This window comes from Drosophila arizonae, chromosome 3 (assembly GCF_054131065.1).
Source record: "Drosophila arizonae isolate 15081-1271.41 chromosome 3, UAZ_ARI_1.0, whole genome shotgun sequence".
Taxonomy (NCBI): Eukaryota; Metazoa; Arthropoda; class Insecta; order Diptera; family Drosophilidae; genus Drosophila; species Drosophila arizonae.
In genome coordinates, this window is record NC_142923.1 from 32,577,829 (window position 1) to 32,604,820 (window position 26,992).

General features: G+C 40.4%; 1 protein-coding gene across 5 annotated transcripts in view; it reads right to left on the minus strand.

Annotated features, from left to right (window-relative positions):
* Window positions 1-22,221, minus strand: part of LOC149270110 (LIM domain transcription factor LMO4) — a 93,289-nt gene extending 71,068 nt beyond the window's left edge. Inside the window, exons 1-2 of one of the 5 annotated variants that reach the window (XM_089465702.1) lie at window positions 22,068-22,221; window positions 10,471-10,779 (exon numbers count right to left, since the gene is read on the minus strand). In XM_089465702.1, the coding sequence (XP_089321828.1) occupies window positions 10,471-10,714 (244 nt within the window). In that variant the 5' untranslated portion in view covers window positions 10,715-10,779; window positions 22,068-22,221. Of the gene's footprint in view, window positions 1-10,470; window positions 10,802-21,541; window positions 21,577-21,961 lie in introns of those variants that run through there. The other 4 variants (XM_089465703.1, XM_089465706.1, XM_089465704.1 and 1 more) reach the window with 4 other exon arrangements.
* Between the last annotated feature and the right edge of the window lie 4,771 nt (window positions 22,222-26,992).

A 26,992-nucleotide genomic window follows, 5' to 3' on the forward strand; every position in this document is an offset into this window, starting at 1 on the left:
CCTGAAAGTCACTACCAGGCAACGAAATAGACAAAAAATATCTGCGCAGATAATAAAGAGAGACTGTTGCCAAGGCAAAGTCTGAAACAAGCTTCTAAGCCCAACCTATACGAAGTCATCACAAATGACGAGGTACGAAAAGTAGTGACCTTGCGACTAACAGATTCTACATGTTTATTGAAACATGGAAAACAAGTTATAGCAAGAATTAAAGTTAGCGATTTATACTCCAATGGAATCCTCGACTTAGGTCAGTTTTTCCAAAGGCTTGAACGACAAGCCGGGGTATCTCAAATTAGCAAACTAAGAATGGCACCGAGCGAAAAGATCTTTGACAATTTCAATAGAATCTTTTAAAAATATGGGCAAAAAAACATTAAAGAATTTAAGAGTAGCGCTACTCAAGCCGGTGACCACAATATATAATAAAAAAGAAAAAGAAACAATTTCGCTACATTACATGATGATCCAATACAAGGGGGTCATACAGGCATAACGAAAACGCTAGCGAAATTAAAGAGACAATATTATTGGAAAAACATGACTAAACATGTAAAAGAGTACATAAATAAATGTCCAAAATGCCTGACGTCGAAAACGACGAAACACAATAGATCACCCATGATTATAACCGAGACACCAATAGAGGCTTTCGACAGAGTGATAGTAGACACGATTGGTCCACTACCACGCTCAGAAAACGGAAATGAATACGCTGTTACGTTAATATGTGACTTGACAAAGTATTTAGAAGCTATTCCGATTAAAAATAAAAGCGCAGCAACTGTCGCAAAAGCCATATTCGAATCCTTTATTCTGAAGTACGGTCCAATGAAGACGTTCATTACGGACATGGGTACAGAATACAAGAATTCCATTATAAGTGACTTGTGCAAATATTTAAAAATAGACAGCATATCATCTACAGCACATCACCACCAGACATTAGGTACCGTTTAAAAAAGTCAATGAGTACATTCGTTCATATATATCAGTGGATAAAGCTGATTGGGACGTATGGTTACAGTATTTCGTGTATTGTTTTAACACAACACCATCAGTAACTCATAATTATTGTCCATATGAACTTGTATTTGGAAGGCAAAGTAACCTTCCAATACATTTTAATACCGTAGATGTAAGTGAACCATTATACAATATAGAAGATTATGCTAAAGAAGTTAAGTTTAGACTAGAATATGCGCATAAGAGAGCTCGAATACTTTTAGAAAAACATAAAATGAAACAAAAAGACATAAATGATAAGAAACTATTAGACATTAAATTAAAAGTAGGAGACCAGGTCTATCTAAAAAACGAAACAGGTCATAAGCTAGAACCTGCTTATACAGGACCATTTGAGGTCACTAGTATAGAAAATAATAATAATATAGTTATAAAAAACACAAATAATAAGAATAGAACACAGAAAGTTCATAGGGATAGACTAAAAAAGATTTTAAAATCAATGTTTTTCTTTCATTTTTCAAAAATTCCAACCAAACTTTTGGTTGTTTGATTGTTTTAAAGTTTAAAACAAAAATTAAAACAAGTAAGAAAATTCTAGTCGAGAGTGCTCGACTAGATACTACCCTGAACCCAACAAATAAAAATGCTCATTTAGTATGGCTGAAATTTCAATTTCGATGTATTTAAAAATATAAATCAAATACCAAACTCATTTAATAAAATATAAAAATATTTTGGAACAATTAAAAAAAATTAACATCAGTTGCATCGATCGGGATTCGAACCGCGACTTCTCGATCGAGTGTCATGCATCTAACACACTAGGCCACCTCACTCCTGCTAGTGGCGCTGGCAAAACTCAAATAGATTCACTGCTGCAGCGCCATCTACCAAAACTAAACGAAACTAGCTGCTGATGTGATTCTAAGAATCTGCTAGAATAACCAAACTATTAAAAACGCACATAAAGTATAGTTAAAATTTCAATTTCGGTGTATTTAAAAATATAAATTAAATATAAAACTCATTTATGAAAATATAAAAATTTTTGAAACAATTAAAAACAAGTAAGAACGTTGCAGTCGGGCGTTACCGACTGCGGAATACTCATTCACATCCCATCAACAATTTAGTAGTTAAGTTTCGTTCTAATACTGTAGAATATACAGGTTTTTCCGATTTCCCACGCCCCAACTGGGCGTAGACACCTCATTTTTGGTCAGTTTTTAGAAAGAGATAACGTTACCCTAACTGCAAAGTTTGAATGCTTACCCTAAAAAAATGTGAAAATTACAGGGTACTTTTCGATATGCCACGCCCCTAAAGAGGCGTAAAAATTATTTTTGGGGAATCGATAGAGGAGGCTACCAGTAACTCAACTATCCAAATTTGAAGCTTCTAGCTATTATACTTTAGGAGATAAAAACTTTTGCGGTTTGCCACGCCCCCTGTGGGCGGACATATATCCGACAAAACTTTTTGGTCTTGGGTGATCAGTCCGAGTATATATACAAAATTTGAGGTCTCTGCCATCAATAGTGTCCAAAATATAGAATTTAAAAAATCACTATATCTTCAGGTCCGATTTGCCACGCCCTCAACGGGCGTAGACTTATAATTTATCTTCAGACTTTATAGAATCATACCATTAGCTGACGTGCAAAATTTCAGCATTCTAGGTTTATAACTTTAGGAGATACAGTTTTATCCGATTTGCCACGCCCCCAATGGGCGTAGATATATCCGCCATAGCTCGTGATCTTGGGTGGACAACGCGGACCTACATACCAAGTTTCAGCTTTCTAGCTCTTCAACAAACATGATTTGCATTTTCCGATTTGCCACGCCCCTAGTGGGCGGATCGGGAAAATTTTAACACTTTATAAATCGGAGATATACACGAGTATGTGTTCCAAATTTCTCTAGCTTCAATAGCGCCGAAATAGATTGCGTTCATACGGACAGACGGACAGACGGACGGACGGACAGACGGACAGACGGACGGACAGCAAGACGGACATTGCACAAAACCAATATACTGATTCACTTTCGTGAATGAGTATAAAAAATTAACATCAGTTGCATCGATCGGGATTCGAACCTCGACTTCTCGATCGAGCGTCATGCAGCTAACACACTAGGCCACCTCACTCCTGCTAGTCGCGCTGGCAAAACTCAAATAGATTCACTGCTGCTGCGCCATCTACCAAAACTAAATGAAACTAACAGCTGATGTGATTCAACGAATGTTTTTGTTGTAGCTGCTGCACGTGCGTTTGTTAATTGGCCAAATATTTGATTTTTTTATTATTAATTTTTGACTGAACGGAATTTAATGAAACTTTCAGCATATGATCTACATATTATATTGAATATTTGAGAAATTTAAAAAAAAGAAAAATCATTCACAATTAGCTATAGTGGCATCTGATTTGAACTTGAATGTTTTTACTCGATAAAAACATAACGGGATGATTTATCGAATTTTAAAAGCAAACTCGACGTCCGCGCTGTATAAACGGTCATTTTAAAAAAAAATTCAAGTCTCTAGCTCTTATATCTTCGGAAATCGACGCGCTCAAACATACGGACAGACGGACAGACAGACAGACGGACAAGGCCAAATCGACTCAGCTCGTCGCCCTGATCAAGAATATATATACTTTGTGGGGTCTGCCACGCCTCCTTCTGCCTGTTACATACATTTCAACAAAACCATTATACCCTGATTTCCCATTTTCAATGGGTTCAGGGTATAATTAAACTGTTTACATTATGCTGATGATGTAAAACTTTGCCTTCCATACTCCAGTGCAAATGGACATCATCACTTTCAAGATGACCTAAATGCATTTCAGCTTTGGTGTGTGGCAAACCAGCTAGACTTAAATTGCTCAAAGTGTATGACAATGACCTTCAGTCGTACCGTTCCCCTAATTGTTGATTATAAAATTAGCAATATTTCCTTACGACGCATCTTAACAGTCAAAGATCTTGGTGTGTTCTTTGACTGTAATCTTAACTTTAATCTTCATATTTCTACCATCATTAATGAAGCCAAAAGTGTGCTTGGCTTTATTAAACGTTGGTCTAAGGAATTTAAAGATCCTTTTACTACCAAGCGCTTATTCAATTCGCTTGTGCGTCCTATCTTAGAGTATTGCTCTGATGTATGGTCTCCGCAGCATAAACTGTATCAGGATCGTATCGAACCGGTCCGAAAACAGTTTCTTCTTTTTGTCTTAAGAGACCTTAGATGGGACAGTAATTTACGATTACCGGTTTATCATAGTAGGTAGGCTCTAGCTTGTTGACCTTCCATCGCTAACCAATCGCAGAACAATTTAATGAATTGTGTTTCTGCATAAATTGATTAGTGGTGATATAGATTCGTCCTCTTTGTTGGGTCGTCTAAATTTTTCGGTTCCGTCCCGAGCAACTAGATATTATCGTCCGCTTCATTTACCTGTATGCACTAGGGATTATTCTTTGCACAGTGCGTTTCATGTTCTTTTTGTTAATTTTAATAAACATTATCACGTTTTTTCCTTAGAGCTCTCTCTTCCTAAAATAAAAAGTTTACTTCTTAGCTTATCTTAGGGAAAACACTCACAATGCCCAGCCATAAGCATCGGTATACGTTTTCGTTGCCAATGTTGTGTAGTGAATTTTCAATTCTACCCTATATTCTATTTCCTATTCTTTGCATTAACTTTTCTTGCAACTTCTTTTAATACCTTCGATTTTCTTTTTCTATACTAAATTCTTTTTATTTTATTTTTTCTTTTTTTTTATTAATTTTTTTTGTTTTTGATATTTTATTTATTTTATTTTTTTAAGAATTATTTTAATTATTATGTTAGGTATAGTTAATAAATCTACATTTAATATATTTTTTTTAAGTTTTCTTACTAACACTTTCTTTTTATAGTTTCATTAGTATCACTGACCATATTTGGCTGTGAGACGTGGGCATAGCTGGCCAGACTGGCAAATAAAATACCCCCATCGGTTCGGTTTTACTATTGAAATTATTTAATTAATTATTTTAATTATTTAATTTTAGTAACGGTATCTCATTCCTTAACCAATTCGTCTTTTATGTCCCATTTGTTTGATATTTTGTGATTGCAAAAGTTTATTTCCAAAATCGACCACAAATTTTAGTTTACGTTAAAATCTGGTGGCTGGGCTGGTGTTTTCATAACGTTCAGACATTTCCAAATCAGCCAAGTCTAGACTATTCTTGTAGTGTCTTTGAAGTCATTATCTCGGTAAAGTCTGAAGTCCTTCTTTGATCAGAGTTTCTGACACTTTGAATTAAAAATATCAAAATATTTGCCTGTATCCATTGTAGTCTCTATGAACTCCAAGTCCTCAACGCCGCCTGCTGGTATACAGACCCAAACCATGTATTGGGCTTACGCCACACATATGAGGGCCCATCCAACCCAAACAAATTGAATGTGGACTGATCGCAAAATAAAACAGTGTTCTAGAATCAAATGTTCTTGTGGAAGTGCTCCTTAGCAAAATTTAAGCGAGACCTTTTCTTTTTGTCGCTTGTAAGGCGGCATTTTCTTGCCCACCTTACATGTTTATAGCCTAAGTAGACGTTGAAATGAAATGGATTTTTGTTGGAGATTTTGATTTGGTAGATAGTAAGGTTATATTTTGAAGTGTATTATTAGAATAAGAGTTAGTTTGTAAGGGTGGATTTCGATATAGATTTTGGTTTACATTTTGAAGTCATTTATAAGTTGATAGAAGTTAGTTGTTATTAGAATAAGCGTTAGTTCCTAAGGTAGCACTAGGTAGTTGATAATTAGATGTAAGTGCCGTAGCGATTAGCCTTAAAAGTAAGCAAAATTTAAATAGTTGAGCGCGATTAACAGTGCAACCCGGCGGCTTGAAAGCTCGTCGTGGTGAGCTGCATTGCTGGTCGCGTGGTGAAAGCTGCAGAGGCGAGAGAAAAGGATCGAAAGCTGCGCATCAGTTTTAGTTAGTTTCGAGCTCCCGAAGCGAGCGGACGCGACAGCGAGAACAAAAGGCAGCGAGACGATTTAGCGAGTATAGAGGACGTAAGGCATAAATAAAGTAAGAACATGTATAATGGGAGTAACTTGCGTGTTTTATTCAGATCTGGTTTGTCAATCTACTAATTTTTGTCAGTCTGCTAATCATAACCACCGTAACACTACTAACTGGTAGTTTGAACGAGGTCACGACCCGTTCGCCAGAAGGTTAAAACTCTGGCAGTAAAACCGCGTGGTCTTGAGCGAACGCCGGCGGCAACGCTGGCCGTTCCTCGATCCGCGGTCTACCAATCGTAGTAACCCCACTAACATTCCACAACACGCCTTCGCAGCCCCGACCCCCGCAATCTGGAGTGCGCTTGATCGCGCCACTCGACTGCGGCCGCCCTCCCACGCGCAAACGCGTGCGCGTGGGCGTGGTCGGCGAGCTCAGGCCACGTGGTCGCCTAACCTATACAACTTCCCCCCCTCTCCCTCTCCCCCCCTCTCTAACTCAATACGTCCCGTATCAACTTACAAATTTCTTTTGAGTTATTGCCCTGGGCAGACTGAGACTCTGACCCCGGCTGGAAAATAATGTAACCTTACAAGCGCCCGAGCAGGGACCCGGGGCTAGAGAGTGTGGTATACCGGCGGCGTAAAAACCCGCCGGCATATCCAAATAAAGGTGATGGGCAAAAAAGGCCACCTTACACGCTTATAAAAGGCTTTTTGCGTGGTGCTCTGCCATTAAAATCATGTGGCCAAAGCATACGGAAAATAGTTTCTGGGTGGCATGCCTTGCCCAACCCCTTTTTAACATCATTGGCCACTTGTCGAGGCTATCCCTTGGGTTGTCCCGGATTTTTCTCACAATATAGCGCTCTTCCGTGGGATTAACAATTTTGTTCGGAGCATTGCTCCCCTTATCGTGGGTTCTATTTTCACCAGTGCTGTCATAATTTTTCGAGCAAATAGAACCAGATTGGCAAAAAAAACTAAATTCAAGAAAAAATAAGCCAAAATAAAAGCTGGGTTTAAACAACACTATTTTCTTAATTAAATTCATTTATGATTATTCATTTGTTTTTAATTGTTTGATTCCTTCAACTATAGACAAGGAATCTCCACTTTCAAAAGAAATATTAAAATCAGGAACGTCGAAATCATCACTCCCCTCTCAACAGAGACGTATTTAAACACACACCTAAACACCATTAACGAAGATATTATAGATATACATGCATATACATGTATACAAATTATAAAATATTCAATCATTTAAAGAGAGGTCAGGTGTTTAATAAATAATTGTTATTTATCCAGCCACTTTGTCATTTGATTTGTCCAAAACCAAAATAAATTTAACGCTTCCAATCTTATTTCTAAGATCCTCCAGAAAATGAGGAGCCAACGCATGTTTAATTATGTTGTACATTTAGTACGGCGTAGTCTAAATCGCTAAACGTTCATGCTGTCGGATAATTTTGTTTGGCAGAGAATACCTAGGTTGTTGATGGGAGCTATTGAGCTATAGAGATTTTTCGAAAAGCTTTCAATTATTAAACGATTGAATTTACTCAACGATTATTATTGATTGTTAGAGTTTACAGAGTTTATATGTAATAGTCAATCTAACACTGCATCTGCTCTAAACAAGAGTTAATTGCATACTAATTTCAATGTACGGGAGCCGGCTGATTAAGCTGAGCCGCTGCGTGGGAAAAAGAGACAACGCAAAAGGGAGAGCGTGACCTCCGTTACAAATTCTCTTAAATGCTAACATATTCTATGAACTGCCGCTCTTAATTACAATGAAGCGCTGGTTGCTGAGCCCAACAGGAGAAATTATTGCGTGATTTGCCACAAAGAGGCAAAGTGCTATCTCTTGCTCTGCGGTTTTTGTTGGAGTTTGCATAAAATCAATTTTTTCTTTTTGTGCCCGTCCAATTCGTGCACATTTGTGTTTTCTTGTTGACAAACAGGACCTGTTTGTTGCTCATACCACAAAATAATTGCGATATGATATAAAATCATGTATCGATACTTGTATTCATGTATTCATACCCTTAACCCATTTTCAATGGGAAATCAGGATATAATGGTTTTGTTGAAATGTATATAACAGGAAGAAGGAGGCGTGGCAGACCCCACAAAGTGTATATATTCTTGATCAGGGCGACGAGCTGAGTTGATGTGGCCCTGCCCATCTTTCTGTCTATCCGTATGTTTGAACGCGTCAATTTCCGAAATATAAGAGCTAGAGACTTCAATTTTTTTTTTAAATGTCCGTAATTACAGCGCGGATATCGAGTTTAACATTAAAAATCGATAACTCATCCCGATCTTTTTTATCGATAACAAACCTTATCGAAAACCGGTTATAAAATTATATCTTCTACACCTTTATTGCTAGAGTCTCCAAATTTTTAACGTATGCTTATATGCAATTTATATAATTTCGGTTTTTTGTTAAAATTTACTCTCCACCTCTATATTCACCCCCTCACCATCACATTTGTAAAAGGCGTATTTTAAATTCTAGGGACTTGTGCTTTGGCAATTACATGCATATACATGTTATAATCATAATCTGAAAGTTTCATGAAGATCGTATATCCACAAAAAAAGCTATTAAACAATTGAGTTCTCATAATAAGGGCACACTGGTGTATGTGTGTGTAAATGTTTATATGTATGTGTGTGTGTGTATGCGTGTTTCTTGTGTAAACTGAAAGACGCGAACAATTATTGAAATAGCTATTACTCCAAGGGTTCAGGGGATCTCGTAGTCGAGCAGTCTCGACTAGAGCTTTCTTACTTGTTAGTGTTGACAGAGAGAAAAACAAAATAAATAAATGAAAATTAAATAAAGCTAAAATAGAGCTAAATTAATTAATTTAAAGCCAGAATTCCCGCAGCCCGCCCTTTTCGAATTTTCCCCGCAATGGGACTTCAAATATAGCCAGATCTTACGGGAAAAAAGCTAAAATGACAGCCCTGATTTTCACGGACAAGTCGGTATAGGATGTTTTGAACTATAGAATCACTAAATCCAACCATCAGCAAGATCCCGCTGCTCAATAGTTGTGCGTGGTCCCAAATCACTTTCCAGCAAGTTGAGCACTTAAAATTCAGTGCAAATTTATTTCATCATATTGCGAAAACAGTGAATAAAGCATTAACCAAGAATATACCGTTGCAATGCAAACTAACGGATCTGTGATCCGCTGAAAAGTTTTTGGTTGAAATAAGCTGTGGAACTGTTTTGGTCTCACCGTTCTAGCTTTAAGATTGTAGAGGATATAGTTTTACCCGATTTGCCACGCCCCCAATTATTTTTTCGAGTTCCCGCCTATATGAAGCGTGCATACAATTTACATTTGCTTTGACAAAATTAATTGTGTCTTCTTCTTCGACAACTTTGTATTTTAATTATAATTTGTCCCATGATTTGTTGCACAATTTGTTATTTTGATAGTTTTCGCTTTTATTTTGCCACAAAGCCTGCTCATTTTGAAAATAATCAAAAAATTATCGGTTCATTTTGGCTTATGTTGCTGGCCGAAATATTTCTAGAAATGATGTTTGTGCGAGCACTCGAATCCATTGTCGAACATGCTCGCACGAACACCCGTAAGAAAGAAACATTTCTATTTTTAACAAAACAACAAAATGAACAAAATGTTAGTACGAACACTCCTATCCACATTCGAATATTTGACGAACACAACATGTTCGTGTAACAAATTCGTCTGTGGATAGCCCCCTTTATATGCGTGTGCCACTTATGTACATAAATAAACTTAGATAGACATTCATATGACGGAAAGAAACTTTTTTATAAAACTTAAACAAGTAAGAAAGCTCTAGTCGAGACTGCTCAACTACGAGATCCACTGAACCCTTCTAGAAAGAATTCAAAAATTCCTGGCGACTTTCTGCTTACACAAGAAACACACAGACACATAAACTTTTGTTTGTTCAGCATTCGTATATTTTCGTAGTCCGAACCTAAAAGAGGGGAGCCGAGCAAATACGAAGTTGTGTGGAACGCAATGCTCGAAAAAGTGTGCAAAAAGCTTTACACTACTTGTCAGGTGTATGTGATCTATGGTTAGGGATATAAATAAAATTTTTTTCTAATCGATAAAAATATATTTGGGGGTAGTTATCGATTTTTGGAAAAAACTCGATAGCTCTCTTATCTTCGGAGATCGACGCGTTCATAAATACGGATGGGCGGACAGATACACAGACAGGGCTTAGCCTCACGCCTCCTTCTCCCTGTTACATACCTTTAACAAAACCATTATATCATGATTTCCCCATTGAAAATGAATAGCTGTCGATAATTTCCCAATATTAATCGATCATTCCCTGCTTTTTGTTTAGGACTAGAGAGTTGAAAACTCGTGCTTGTTTTCAATGGTTTCAATAGAATAGAATATTTATTAGTTTTAATATATGATGGGTTAAAACTTACCTCCACAGCCTCCACATACTTTTATTAATGTGTTTGGATGTATTAACTGTTGGTTATTAAATTCATTCGAGGACTCATCCATAAACGATAATTGAGACGAAGAGATATTTGAATTACTTTCAGCAATATCCTTTGCGTTGCTGGTTCTATAGCCAACAACTACTGAAGGGAAATTTTCCGGACTAGAGGAATCTTGCTGATGCGCCGCCAGTATATCAGTATATGAATGGAACGATGCATTCATTGCAAAATTTTGCGATAGATATTATCTATAAAGGCATATAGGGGCTGTTTATTGCACGATGGACTCTGGAAAAATACAAACGTATATCTTGTATTTTATTATTAATAATACAATTAGTAAAATTAATATTTAGTTTACTGCAAAAACTATTTTTTTTTTTATCAGTTTACAAAGTGTATAAATGTAACACTCACTGGAGACCTAAGAATCAGAAAATACATTTCTAGGGCGTACTGGCAAAATAGATGTACAAGACAACCATTTATTCCTTATCAGTCTAGGAAATGCATATTTTCAAAGTACAGAGGAATCCGTTTACAAGGACGCTCAAAGGACCGACGATGTTACGTCCCTATAACTGGAGGACGATTAAACCACAAGGAGCAAGATATATATTTTTGTTTGTTTTTTTTTTTTTTTTACAATTGCAATTTTTGTAATAAGTTTTAACATAAAACAATTTAATTTTTTAATCAAAACAAAAACAATTAAAAATTTATTTCAATAACATGGTGTAGAAACATTTGTGTGACGTTGGCATTGAAGTTTGTCTCATTCTGTCTTAGCAGCATTTATGTCGCTGCTATGCACACAAGCAAGCACTGCCAGCAGAAATCCAGCGCCATGTTGCGGGACGCAAAAGCGCGATGCCCTTCTTGGCCACACATTCGGCAAGCCCTGGCTGGATTTGGGATGTGTGTCCTTGGTCCTGATGCGCCTGTCCCCGGCGCAGGAGAAGGCTTTGCCTCATAATCCGTGCGACGATACTCCACGTCGTCTCCAGCGTCGTCCATAGAAATCAATCGCGTCGAGCTCCTCGAACTCGTCTGCTAGCTGCATCAATTTCACCAGAGTCCGGAATTGATACGGGCGAGCGTAGGCACGCAGATCGGGCAGGCTTTTGTTGTAGATGAGCTTCATCTCGCGGTCTGCTGCTGTTGGCCACATACCACTTCAAGGCCATGCCTTTCAGCAGCTCTGGCTCTCTCCCTCGGGATCATGTCCAACTCCAAGCCATATGTTTCAGCTGACCACTCTACTTGCTCCAGGAACTCCAAAGGCTTTGTAGTGCCATCAAAGCGGAAGCTCCACTCACTTGTTTGGCTTCCTTTGGATACTCCTGAGCTGTGGTGCCGAGCCCTCGTGGTCTTATTTCAGGTTGCGGGGTGGATGTGGCTCCCATCTCACTTTGCCGCGTATCCTGCAGGCGTGCAGCTGCGCTAGTGGAGGGCACACACAACCGCGCCACATGCGCAAGCTCTGCCTCCAGATAGTCCTCCGTGACGGCGGTGGTTGCCTCATCCCTGAGTGAGGCACGGCGCCCACGCAGTCGCCCAGGAATGCTTCCATCATTCCTCTCAACCCACTCGCTAAACTGCCTCCGCATAACGCTCAGTGTGCCGGACAAACTCACTCCGAACTCGTCACCATAACGCAGCACTTCATCCTTTTTCATGTTATATACCCACGCTCGCACCATAGTCATTATTATACCCTGAACCCATTTTCAATGGGAAATCAGGGTATAATGGTTTTGTTGATATGTATGTAACAGGGAGAAGGAGGCGTGGCAGACCCCACAAAGTATATATATTCTTGATCAGGGCGACGAGCTGAGTTGATTTGGCCCTGTCCGTCTGTCTGTCCGTCTGTCCGTATGTATGAACGCGTCGATTTCAGAAGATATAAGAGCTAGAGACTTCAAATTTTTTTTTTAAATGTCTGTAATTACAGCGCGCATATCAAGTTTATCATTAAAAATCGACAACTCATCCCGATCTTTTTTATCGATAAAAAACCTTATCGAAAACCAGTTATAAAATTATATCTTCTACACCTTTATTGCTAGAGTCTCCAAATTTGTTATGTATGCTTATATGCAATTTATACAATTTCGATTTTTGTTAAAATTTACCCCCCACCCTTAAATTCACCCCCTCACCCTCACTTTTGTAAAAAGCGTATTTCAAATACTAGAGACTTGTGCTTTGGCAATTACATGCATATCCATGTTATAATCATAATCTAAAAGTTTCATGAAGATCGTATGTCCACAAAAAAAGTTATTAAGCAATTAAGTTCTCATAGTAAGCGCTCACTGCCGCCCATGCGTATTTATGCTTGTGTGTGTATATGTATGTAATTGTTTGTGTATGTGTGTGTATGCGTTTGTGTGTGTGTGTCGCAGTTCGCAGTTCGTGTCGTGTTTCTTATGTAAGCTGAAAGACGCGAAAAATTATTAAAATATCTATTGCTCCAAGGGTTCAGGGGATCTCGTAGTCGAGCAGTCTCGACTAGAGCTTTCTTACTTGTTTCTAATTAGACTCTTATCGCAGGGCTCCACGTTGGGCGTCAGTTGTAACGAACCTTCGGTTTATCCCGAGTCTTTTTCTGGACTAGTTTCAGCTGACTGTGGATTCGTGCCAACAAACAAATTTGTTGAACCCCCTGCGATATTAATTAGTTACTTGTAATTTAGTTTATAGCGTAAAGTATATTTTCTTGAATATAAGTTGTTAAATTTACACGTCACTTATTTTATGTTGGTTCGCTTTAGCAAGGCACAACGGCTGAGTGCTGGTTAAACGCACTCCGGCTGGGAGAGTGTTGTGCTAAAACACGCTAGTTTCAGTGGAACGATTCGGAAAACGCCAGGATTTGAGTCTGTGAGCTCAGGCGGTTCGCTCGGCTATACAGATCTCTCCTACTATTCCACTCGCTCACAGCACAACACTAGCTACGTTTCACTCACAACACTTCTCTTTTTACGCACGGCTACATGAACTTACTCAGATATGCAGGCCTCGCTTAAGATGCTGGGCTGCGCCAATGTCCTTGTTGGTGCCGCTGACGATCCTGCTTGCCTCTTTAGTCGTCGCAAGGATTCCCACTAGATGTCCTTGCTGTCCTTGCTGTTTCTACGATGTCCTGGGAGTCGTGATCTGCCACTCGCGTTGACTCTTACTTTACTGTTTCACTTCGGCACTTTTGTCACTCTGACTCTCACTCTTAATAATCACTTTTTACTCTCTTAACTCATTGACCGACCCCGTATGGAGCTGCCGGTGGCCTTTTATAGCCCAGCCACTCGACTCTGGAGCGGGGCCTTTCTGCCGTTTACACCCATAACAACGGTAAAGTGGCGTGATCTGGGTGACGCCACGTTCCCGCCAAATTGCGTGGCAGCCTCCATGTATATATGTGCATATGTATTTACCAATGATCAATACCCTTGTTTGTGTGCATTGCTAAGAGCGCCTTTTAACGCTTAACTGTTTTATTATTTCGCTGCATTTTTTTCGGAATTTCGTAATACCCGGTACATGACCGAAAAATATGAGCAAAAATCGTCACGATAAGTGGATTGTCGTTAAAAGCGGAAAAGTACTAAGCGGAGGCTCATTTATAAAACATAGTATGGCGAACAACCAAGACAAACAAGTGGGCGGGGGCAGTGGCATATAATTTTTCATCGATCTTTATATAATCATAATATTTCATACCAGAAAATTCATCATCGCTTTGCCACGTCCCCAATGTGAGGATCGGGAATATTTTGACAGACTATACACGAGCATATGTTCCGCATTTCAAGTCCCTACAATCGATTTTCCATAGCGGCAACATAGTTACAATCCTACAGACAGCAAGATAGAGACACTTTTATGAATGATTTCAATAATTATAAGTTCCCAAAATATTCCATTAATAACATAACTCATTCTTTATCTGTAATTATTTCCATGGCAGATTGCCATTCTTTGGCTGGACAAAAATATTTTCACATGAATATTTATTAAATATAGTTAGACAAAAAATTAACAATGGTGATAATAACAAAAATATTAATAATAATTAAACCCTCCTTTAGCATTATGAGGAGCAATATTGGTATGCACGTATTAATGTATATGAACGTACGTAGTTGCTGTGCGTTTATATGCATATACGTGCATATACATGTTGCTCCACACAGCGACGCACGTACTGTAGGAGCGACCCTCGCGACTGGAAAGGGGTCAAGGTCCGATTATAGTCGGCCTCTTTCGCTCCTACACATTCAGCAATGGGCTCGCGTCGTACACACGTCGATCATCGAGGACCGTTAGCCGAAGTGCCGTTCGGGCCAGGTGAGAGTAGTGGACACTTTCACTCGCAGGGAACCAACGGTACTTCGGCCAATGGGAGGCTGCCACGCAATTTGGCGGGAAAGTGGCGTCACCCAGATCACGCCACTTTACCGTTGTTATGGGTGTAAACGGCAGAAAGGCCCCGCTCCAGAGCCGAGTGACTGGGCTATAAAAGGCCACCGGCAGCTCCATACGGGGTCGGTCAATGAGTTAAGAGAGTAAAAAGTGATTATTAAGAGTGAGAGTCAGAGTGACAAAAGTGCCGAAGTGAAACAGTAAAGTAAGAGTCAACGCGAGTGGCAGATCACGACTCCCAGGACATCGTAGAAACAGCAAGGACAGCAAGGACATCTAGTGGGAATCCTTGCGACGACTAAAGAGGCAAGCAGGATCGTCAGCGGCACCAACAAGGACATTGGCGCAGCCCAGCATCTTAAGCGAGGCCTGCATATCTGAGTAAGTTCATGTAGCCGTGCGTAAAAAGAGAAGTGTTGTGAGTGAAACGTAGCTAGTGTTGTGCTGTGAGCGAGTGGAATAGTAGGAGAGATCTGTATAGCCGAGCGAACCGCCTGAGCTCACAGACTCAAATCCTGGCGTTTTCCGAATCGTTCCACTGAAACTAGCGTGTTTTAGCACAACACTCTCCCAGCCGGAGTGCGTTTAACCAGCACTCAGCCGTTGTGCCTTGCTAAAGCGAACCAACATAAAATAAGTGACGTGTAAATTTAACAACTTATATTCAAGAAAATATACTTTATGCTATAAACTAAATTACAAGTAACTAATTAATATCGCAGGGGGTTCAACAAATTTGTTTGTTGGCACGAATCCACAGTCAGCTGAAACTAGCCCAGAAAAAGACTCGGGATAAACCGAAGGTTCGTTACAACTGACGCCCAACGTGGAGCCCTGCGATAAGAGTTTAATTAGAAATAATGACTATGGTGCGAGCGTGGGTATATAACATGAAAAAGGATGAAGTGCTGCGTTATGGTGACGAGTTCGGAGTGAGTTTGTCCGGCACACTGAGCGTTATGCGGAGGCAGTTTAGCGAGTGGGCTTAGAGGAATGATGGAAGCATTACTTACTCACTGAGGATCGCCGAGCTAAGCGACTGCATGGGCGCCGTGCCTCACTCAGGGATGAGGCAACCACCGCCGTCACGGAGGACGATCTGGAGGCAGAGCTTGCGCATGTGGCGCGGCTGTGTGTGCCCTCCACTAGCGCAGCTGCACGCCTGCAGGATACGCGGCAAGGTGAGATGGGAGCCACATCCACCCCGCAACCTGAAATAAGACCACGAGGGCTCGGCACCACAGCTCAGGAGTATCCAAAGGTGGCCAAACAAGTGAGTGGAGCTTCCGCTTTGATGGCACTACAAAGCCTTTGGAGTTCCTGGAGCAAGTGGAGTGGTCAGCTGAAACATATCGCTTGGAGTTGGACATGATCCCGAGGGCGATGCAAGAGCTGCTGAAAGGCATGGCCTTGACGTGGTATGTGGCCAACAGCAGCAGACCGCGAGATGAAGCTCATCCACAACAAAAGCCTGCCCGATCTGCGTGTCTACGCTCGCCCGTATCAATTCCGGACTCTGGTGGAATTGATGCAGCTGACAGACGAGTTCGAGGAGCTGGACGCGATTGATTTCCATGGACGACGCTGGAGACGACGTGGAGTATCGTCGCATGGATGATGAGGCAAAGCCTTCTCCTGCGCCGGGGACAGGAACATCAGGACCAAGGACGCACATCCCAAATCCAGCCAGGGCTTGCCGAATGTGTGGTCAAGAAGGGCATCGCGCTTTTGCGTCCCGCAACAGGGCGCTGGATTTCTGCTGGCAGTGCGTGCACATTGGAGTGTGAACTTTTGCCTGTTGCCAGTCGGGAAACGAGCAGCGGCACCCGCCAGCCAGGGGCAAGCGGGAGCAGCAGCCAGGAGCCCCCAATAGAACTGTTTCGTTTCGTTTTTTTTTTTTTCGAAAAACAAGGGAGTGAATACACAGCGAAGTGTATTGCTTCTCATCTAAGCGAATTAAAAGAAGAAGAAAAAAACAGTAACAATTTTGCTCAAAATGCATCATTTTGTCGTCGAACGCATCTGTGGCTGAAAAACCACAGTTACCACCGGGAAATTAACTGTATAATTGCGCAACAACAAATGTTCAAATTGCGCACGCATGGCAACAAGCAGTGTACAGTTCGGTACCTAAAACTTAACTGCCAGTGCATGCGCAATGCAATACAACAACAAGCAGTGCAGGTGCAAGCAGCATCCACCTACAGTACATGCGCACTCGGCAACAACGCGCGCAGCCGAAATCATGAATTTTCTAACAAAAGCGACAGCGGAAAAACAACAAACCGTACGCATTCCAGGCGAAAGAATTTCTACACACACACACACAGCGAAGCGAGAGCGAGCGAGCGTAGGCAAGGGCCCTAGCGCACGAAGATGTCAAAGTAAGCGACATATAAAACGGCCAACAACAAAACATACAGCGACATGCAAAACAGCCACCAACAAAACACACAGCAACATATAAAACAACCACCACCAAAGAGATAAATAAAACGGCCAACAATGAATGAGCTTGCACTAGAATGCTCGGCCACCGAAAGGCTGTGTGTGCATGTGTAGATGAGAGTGGGAAAAACGGTATCAAGGCGATACCGTAGCCTGCCTGGAATTCAGCCATAAGGCAGGGAAAGCTAGAGTGGGCTGAACAGAGGACACAGGACCCGTTATATGCTGCCGCCTACGCAGCCGGCGGCGCGGCAGCAGAGGGTATAAATGGGCATGTTGGCATCGGGCCGGGCTTTTTGTGGATGAGTTACCAGAGTGGACCAACGGCGCTCGAGTGCAGTGTGTCGAGTGAAGTGTTCCAAGTGAAGACGAGGAGGAGCCCATTGAAAGATTGGTTCACCATCGATGCCTGCCGCGAGACGAATCCAACCGGCTGTCTGTGCTGGGGCGTAGGCGCGTTTTGTTGGCCGATCCTCGTGCACTGGCCAGCGGCTTTGCTGGAGCTGTGCGCGAATGAGGAGTGAGCCGCACCGGGCCCCGGTGGCTTAGCAGGTGGCCCCCGCACGGGTGCCAAGGCCACCGGAGCTGCAAAACCAACAGGTGAGTTTTGCACTGGCCAGCGACTTTGCTGGAGCTGTGCGCGAAAGATGGAGGGGCCATCAAGCGTACCGACACCAAAGACTTGACAACGGTGTCCATTTGCGAACGACGTCTGTGGCCCGATCTCCTAGCAGCAGTACATGAAATGACTGCAGAGCCCCACCGGAGCATCCCCAAGGGTCCAAAGAGCAGCAGAAACCAGCAGAGAGACGTCTCCAGCGGCGAGGGACAGCGGGCATGAAATGGCCGAAATGGCAATTGCCGTGCGCTCATGCGTCAATGCCACCGGGGGTTGTAAAACCGAAAGGCGAGTTTTGCAGCAGCGCCCGGCGTGGGCATTGGCAGCGGCAGGCCATCAGGTCAAGGGGCATGGAGAAGATGCCCAGCCTGCAAAACGATATTTTTTTTAATTTTATGGGAACTTAAGAATATTAACTCCAGTTACTTACCAGCAGCATATAGCATTGCCAGCGATAAATAAAAGGACAGCTGATGTCGTTAATAGCGAGTTAACAGCAGCGATCAGCGCAAAATGAAGCATCGAGGGATAGAGTGACGCAAAACGGAGCAGCGCAGCTGAGGCGGGCGCCAAAGTTCAAACACGATGGTCTCGTGTTTTCCCGAAGAAAGAGGAAGGTGTGAGGAGCAATATTGGTATGCACGTATAATGTATATGAACGTACGTAGTTGCTGTGCGTTTATATACATATACGTGCATATACAAGTTGCTCCACACAGCGACGCACGTACTGTAGGAGCGACCCTCGCGACTGGAAATGGGTCAAGGTCCGATTATAGTCGGCCTCTTTCGCTCCTACAGATTCAGCAATGGGCTCGCGTCGTACACACGTCGATCATCGAGGACCGTTAGCCGAGGTGCCGTTCGGGCTAGGTGAGAGTAGTGGACACTTTCACTCGCAGGGAACCAACGGTACTTCGGCCAATAGGAGGCTGCCACGCAATTTGGCGGGAAAGTGGCGTCACCCAGAGCACGCCACTTTACCGTTGTTATGGGTGCAAACGGCAGAGAGGCCCCGCAGGATCGTCAGCGGCACCAACAAGGACATTGGTGCAGCCCAGCATCTTAAGCGAGGCCTGCACATCTGAGTGAGTTCATGTAGCCGTGCGCAAGAGAAGTGGTTGTGAGTGAAACGTAGCTAGTGTTGTGCTGTGAGCGAGTGGAATAGTAGGAGAGATCTGTAGAGAGATCTGAAAATGTACTTTACGCTATAAACTAAATCACAAGTAACTAATTAATATCGCAGGGGCTTCAACAAATAAATTTGTTGGCACGAATCCACAGTCAGCTGAAACTAGTCCGGCTTAGACTCGGGATAAACCGAAGGTTCGTTACAGCATCTGCAAGCGTCTAAGGATCGATCTCAGGGTGTAATAAATTATGGGGGAATTAATTTCAGTTCGAATTATATTTACACGAATAAGAATGATAATAATTTCGTACGGTTTGAGAGAGAGGTTTTGAGAGACATCTATGTATGTCACATTCTTCTTTCAACTCTAGACCTCTTACCGAAATATGTATGTAGCGTTCACTTTTCTTAGAATAAACCGTTCTACTTGTCTAGTTTTTTTTTTTTTTTTTTTTTTTTTTTTTTTTTTTTTGCGGCCCTCCTCTCGTCTTTAAAAGCAGCCTGTTTTATTTTCGGCCCGATTTGACATTAAAACCTCTTCTCCTAGTTACAGAAAACATCTCCATCAATTCTGAAACGGATTTTCTCATTTCGTGGTTGTGGTAGATGAGCTGCACTATCTGCATTATCTCAAGGCTTAATCGCTTAAATGCTTAACAAGAAAAAATGTTCAATCAAATCGCAAGAAATGTAAAACAAATGTAAACAAACGGTAAAGTACCGTTACTTCTAAGAACAAGAGCAAAGTAGATGAGCAAAATGATCACTGTTATTTATGAGTGATATCGACGAGGCCATACATACGGACGGACGTAAGGAAGCACACAGACGGACAGGGCTAAATCGATTCAGTTCGTCTGCCACGTCTCCTTCTGCCTGTTACATACTTTTAACAAAACCCTGATTTTACTTTTTCAATGTGTACAGGGTATAAAAAATTGTTTTTATGCTTTAATGACTTTGGATTTGGATATTTGGATTCAAAGTCTAAAAATTCATTTTTTTCAGTGTGCCAACTCATTTTGGACAGACTTTATGATTTATACAGCCTGTCAGGCTTCCTTTTACCTGAGAAATATATGATCAAAACCATTATTCCCTATTTTCCAATTCCTCATATTATAAAATTACTTTTCGTAGACTTGCATCTACGTCGTCTGCCACATATTTTGTTTAATAAATTTTAACTAATAATCATTAGTTGTCCTCATGAAGTTTAAAAGTGATCTTCATGTCCAATTTTTCGACACATGGAATAAAAATTTTCCTTAAGTATGTTTATGTAACCATACTGGCGCAAACTAAATTGCCGACCCCAATAGCTGACATTCATATGTATGTACACTCGAAGACTATCACGGACCCACTACCGTGTTTGACCGTTGGGCGTATATCGGCTACATCAATCTTCGTATTATGCTATTTCCACACCATTTGGTTGCCATCATATATAAATATGTTATATTTCGACTCATCCGAAAAAAAACATTAAATCAGAACTCTATTAGCTTATTTACATTTCAATCGTTTTGGCCGGTTGCGTTTATTAAAATAATGCTTGGTACAAGCTGTTCTGCTATGATAATAGCTGTTTCAAAACACTCTTCTGACTGTAGAATCATTAACTTCCTTTTTAAAATATAATTTAAGCTCGTTGTTAATTTTTGGGAAGGACTTCAAGGCAATTTGTTTTATTTGTCGAACTATCCACTTTGTATTATTTCCTGTTAACTTGGTATTTGCCTGAACTTTTAATTTATTTTGGACTATACTGTTTGTTTTAATTCATTTCATGATATACAGAATGGTACTTCGAGATATATTAAGTGAAGCTTTTAAATTACATAAATTAAGCGGAAAATCACTAAAGACACCTCCAGCTACATTCTCGGCTAAGCTCAATTGGAAAAGTTTTTGGAATACCCGAAATTTGATTTAATTAAACAGCTGTACGACTTTCAGTGACACTACATTTTCGTACAGTTTGAGGTGTTGCCCCATTTTAAGAAAAAATGGGAGTACCAACGCCTGTTTTATGAAAATTATATTAAACCTTTTTGTACAACCTACCTTTTAAAAAATATTTTGTACAAAAATGTTTAATTTAGAATTTAAGAGCTAAATTTTAAATTCATATTAGTTGTACGATTTTCAATGACGCACACTGTATTTATATAAATTTGGTTACATTTATTTCCTGAAAGTTATTAAGCATATACTATGTATCTATGTATCTAACTTCCTCAATAACCTGCATTATAGTATTTTAAAACTTACCTACTGAATGGATAAAAACAATGCACATTCTGCTAGAGGCATTAAATTTTTTAAATAAATATATTTATTAGTACTTAGATTTTTTGCTGTTTCCCTTGTACTTAACTAATAAAATATATGAACTTCAATTCAACTGCAATAATTACCTTTCGATAGTCACAAGTGAAACCTAAAGCTATGTAAACAATGAGATGGCATATGCATATTCATTGCGTACGTATTAAAACAAACATAAGCATATAATATATATATATAGCATAAATATAATCGAACGAACAGTACTTATGTTTATAAGTTCATGCGTATGTATGTATATGCATTCACGATTTGAAAGTGTTTATGAATATGGTGCCATATTTGATTCTGCAATAAACGACAGTTCTTTTTGTTCGGCAATGAGAGTATGCACGTCATACATATTTACTTGTTGATGAAACAATAATACATATATCTGTTCAAATAACCACAACCTTGATAAGGACCAAATTACTTCACTGTGTATATTAACTAAAATGCATTAGATATTATAGTTCACATTATGTACATAACCATTTTTAGCTACATACAATTAAAATGCAAAATGCACATCAATATGTATATGTGTATACATTTACGAGGATAATTCACTAATACACGAAGAATAACAGAAAATTTCCTAATAGAGAAACTCACATTTAAAAACTCAATATATAAATCGACATTCCAGTAATTACTTCAGATTTAACTTGAAACGAGATGTTTTGATAATAAATATCGCTCCTAATGCTAAATACAAAGTTACAGAGATGGAAATAACTGGCAATCGATAACTTTTTATGTATTGTAGGTGTTATTATAATCAGTGCCAAATATTTTAGCGGTGATAATTTTCCCGTTCTCTTAATATTTTGCGTACATATAACAGTGAACATGAAGAATGATTTTTTTGTATATGTGTATTTTTATGTATTAAATTTTGTAAATGAGCAGCATCTCATTTTTATTCTTATTCACGAAAGTGTATTTTAATACTCATTCACGGAAGTGAATTAGTATATTGGTTTTGTGCAATGTCCGTCTGTCCGTCTGAAACTGACTTTAAATTTGGAGCACATACTAGTGTAGTACTAGTGTTAAAATTTTCCCAATCCGCCCACTAACCATAGAGCACAGACCGGAAAAGTAGTGTAAAGCGTTTTGCACACTTTTTTTTTTCGAGCGTTAGCACCCAGGACAACTTCGTATTCGCTCGGCTCCTCACGTTCGGGTTACGAAAATCAGCAAATATTAAATACACATATTCGTACTTAATAATATAATGGATGACCTTTATTTCAAATTTTTTTTCTACAAAAGAGTGTCTATTTTGCGACTTGTTTTCGCCATTTCGTTCAAAATATCCTCTGGAGTGACTTCAATTTTAGAGTGGATGTTGAGCAAAGCTAGTCCGTTTAACCTCTCTTGACCCATTGTACTTCTTAGGTACGTTTTCAGCCTCCTTAGTGAAGAAAAAGAGCGTTCGCTCGGAGCAACAGAGACTGGAAGCGTCGCAGCAATTTACAAATACCGATGAACCGTGGGGTAAAAAGACTCGCAACAATGATTCAATGCATCAATGAACGTGTTTTGTCGCTCATCTTTTGAGATTTCCGAACATCGCCTGAAAAAAGTTTTGCTATATTTTATCTTATGGCGTAGTACAAAAATTAATTTGTAACCACATTTTTACTTGATTTACTGAATTATTTTTCCATCGAAAGGTAAGGAAACAAAAATGAAATAAATGAACATGAAAATAATGCGAACAAATATATCATTCAACAATAATTGTGCTACCAGACTTGATCTTATAGAAGTCCAGTTGATCACATTTTGATGGCAATATCGTTTGAATTTTTGAAAGAAGATCACGGTGCTTCATAAATCTTGACTCCAATTCTCTGCAATAATGATCCAAAAATGGGATAAAAACTGATTTTCGATAGTATTCTTCTGGGTTACCAGTATGGTTATCTCTGTTTGCCTGGCGTCCAACAACCCGGGGAACACTTATCGAAACTCCTACTTTTTTAGTAGTTTCTTTTGCTTCTGCGAAATTTTCGACTATTTCGGGTGTGTGTGTGTGTGTGTGTGTGTGTTTTTATACCCTGAACCCATTGAAAATGGGAAATCAGGGTATAATGGATTTGTTGAAATGTATGTAACAGGCAGAAGGAGGCGTGGCAGACCCCACAAAGTATATATATTCTTGATCAGGGCGACGAGCTGAGTCGATTTGGCCCTGTCCGTCTGTCTGTCTGTCCGTCTGTCTGTCTGTCCGTCTGTCCGTCCGTCCGTCTGTCCGTCTGTCCGTCTGTCCGTATGTTTGAACGCGTCGATTTCCGAAGATATAAGAGCTAGAGACTTGAATTTTTTTTTTAAAATGACCGTATATACAGCGCGGACGTCGAGTTTGCTTTTAAAATTCGATAAATCATCCCGTTATGTTTTTATCGAGTAAAAACATTCAAGTTCAAATCAGATGCCTCTATAGCTAATTGTGAATGATTTTTCTTTTTTTTAAATTTCTCAAATATTCAATATAATATGTAGATCATATGCTGAAAGTTTCATTAAATTCCGTTCAGTCAAAAATTAATAAAAAATAATCAAATATTTGGCCAATTAACAAACGCACGTGCAGCAGCTACAACAAATACATCACATCAGCTGTTAGTTTCGTTTAGTTTTGGTAGATGGCGCAGCAGCAGTGAATCTATTTGAGTTTTGCCAGCGCCACCAGCAGGAGTGGGGTGGCCTAGTGTGTTAGATGCATGACGCTCGATCAAGAAGTCGCGGTTCGAATCCCGATCGGTGCAACACTGATGTTAATTTTTTTTAATTGTTTCAAAATATTTTTATATTTTCATAAATACGTTTTCTTTTTAATTTATATTTTTAAATACACCGCAATTGAAATTTTAACTATGCTTTATGTGCGTTTTTAATAGTTTGGTTATTCTAGCAGATTCTTAGAATCACATCAGCAGTTAGTTTCGTTTAGTTTTGGTAGATGGCGCTGCAGCAGTGAATCTATTTGAGTTTTGCCAGCGCCACTAGCAGGAGTGAGGTGGCCTAGTGTGTTAGCAGCATGACGCTCGATCGAGGAGTCGCGGTTCGAATCCCGATCGATGCAACTGATGTTAATTTTTTTTAATTGTTTCAAAATATTTTTATATTTTATTAAATGAGTTTGGTATTTTATTTATATTTTTAAATACATCGAAATTGAAATTTCAGCCATACTAAATGAGCATTTTTATTTGTTGGGTTCAGGGTAGTATCTAGTCGAGCACTCTCGACTAGAGTTTTCTTACTTGTTTTTTTTTAAATTTTTTTTTTTTATATATTTGTTTGTTGCCAATCTTTATATAATCTTTAATACAAGTTGCAAGTTGCGTGGTGGCTAGGATAGTGCGCTATGCTTGCGGGACGGCCGTAAAGCATTGCTTCGCAAGCACTGTGCGCTACCTTAGCCTGGGACAGCTCGTCTTCTTATTCGCTCGACTCTGCGGAGCTCCATCATCACTGTGGCCGCGAAGGTGCTTGTTAGTTCCCAAGCTTCCTCCGATTCCAGCATGGCGTTGACTATGTTGTCCGCTCTGATGGAGTGGCCCACTGCCTCTTCCAGACGACGCCTCTCCTCCAGGAACCGTCCACATTCGAAAAGAAATAGCTCCGAAAGCATCCATGTCCAGAGAGGACATGTTTGCGGTTAACCCATGGTTCAAGCTCCGCCCTTTAGCTGAGCTATTCCACTTCCTTTGCCATCGTGCAATGCTGTTCGCCCTGATAGCGTTGAGTCGCGCAGGCGCGTGCGAATTCCGCTCCACGGCTTCGGCGACCAAGTACTCCAATGGTACCATACCAGCTATGACGAGCGCCGCGTCATCGGAGATAGTCCTGAAAGCGCAGCTGACTCTGATTGCGCTCAGTCTGTAGATCGCGCAAATGCCCCGGCTGTAGCTCGGCGTTGCCATCGCTCTTGCCCATATTGGCGAAGCATAGAGGATGACGGACCTAATGACGCTCATTAGAAGGAGACGTTGTTGCTGTTTAGGTCCCCGCGTGTTAAGAATAATTCTCGAGAGAGCTCTACAAGAATCAGCTGCCTTTTTATGCACATATTCTAAGTGCTTGCGGAAAGTTAATCTTGTGTCTATCATGACACCAAGATACTTTATCGCCCTCTTTGACGCAATGGTAACGCTGCCGATCTTTATATTGACAGTTTCCACTTGTTGAGTATCTATTAGACCTTGGTACAAAACCAAGACTAGGTAGTTGTATTTGTGTTTAATTGTAAGCCTCTAGTACAGAACCAGTGACTACGGGCGTCGCAACAAGTACTTGAACCAGTTGGACAACGGAGATGAGTATCAAATAGTGAAAGACGAGACTCGTTGCTCTATTTTCAAGTGCTATTTTCTTACTAATTTATTTTATGAACGTAATGGCCTTATATACTATTTTTAGGTGGTAGGTATCAATACAAGACAGTGATTATGGAATTTTACTTATTTAATAAACCTAAATAAATATATAAAAGTTTTTATTACGGTCAGAAAAGGCTATCTTATAACAGATAACCCAATACTTATACCTAGCGATAAGGATGGGTTATTTGCTAATTGTTCTGGTACTGCAGATAACCATTCTACCTACTATCTTAATTTGTTTAGGATGAGTTATGTAGATTGTTGATTGTAGATTGAACACAAAACTCAGACACCACTCTTTTGCGACTGCTGGCTAGGACAACTTCAGTTTTGTGTGCCGCTAGCTCGAGCCCAGCTCCAGTCAACCAACTTCGTATGCGATTGATACTTTCGCTGCACATATCCTCTGCATCTTTGAGTTCCTTTCCTATGGCTACGACAGCTACATCATCAGCAAAGCCAATGGTGTGCGCACCTGCTGGTAGTTCCAAGCGCAGTACGTCGTCGTACATGATATTCCATAGGAGAGGCCCCAGCACAGAGCCTTGGAGTACTCCAGCTGACACTGTATTGTATTCCTCTGTATTGCATTGTATTCCTCTGAAGTAACTCTTTATTGTTTCTTTAAGATATTTAGGGATATTATATTGTGACAGCGCATTCAGTATCATATCCCAACTAGCTGTGTTGAAGGCATTCTTTACGTCCAGGGTCGCAATAATGCAGTACTGCTTCGTCCTATGCTTCCATCTTGTGCCATGGATGGCGGAAGTGGCCAGACCAACAACTTTGTTTAGCGCATCCGTTGTTGACCGGGCCTTCCGGAATCCAAATTGATTTGGTGACAGGCCTCCGGTGCTAGTAATCGCAGTCTCCAGTCTAGAGCAGATCAATTTCTCAAACACCTTTCCCATGGTGTCTAAGAGACAGATCGGTCTGTATGAAGATGGCTCATCTGGTGGTTTGCCAGCCTTGGGTAGCAACACCAGGTTCTGGGCTTTCCATTTTGCCGGGAACGTCTCTTGTGGTAAGCATTCGTTGAATAATTCAGCGAACGTACTAGAGTGCAAGGCGAGGGCTAGCTTTATGGCACGATTTGGGATCCCGTCCGGCCCTGGAGCAGTGTTGGTTCTAAGACCC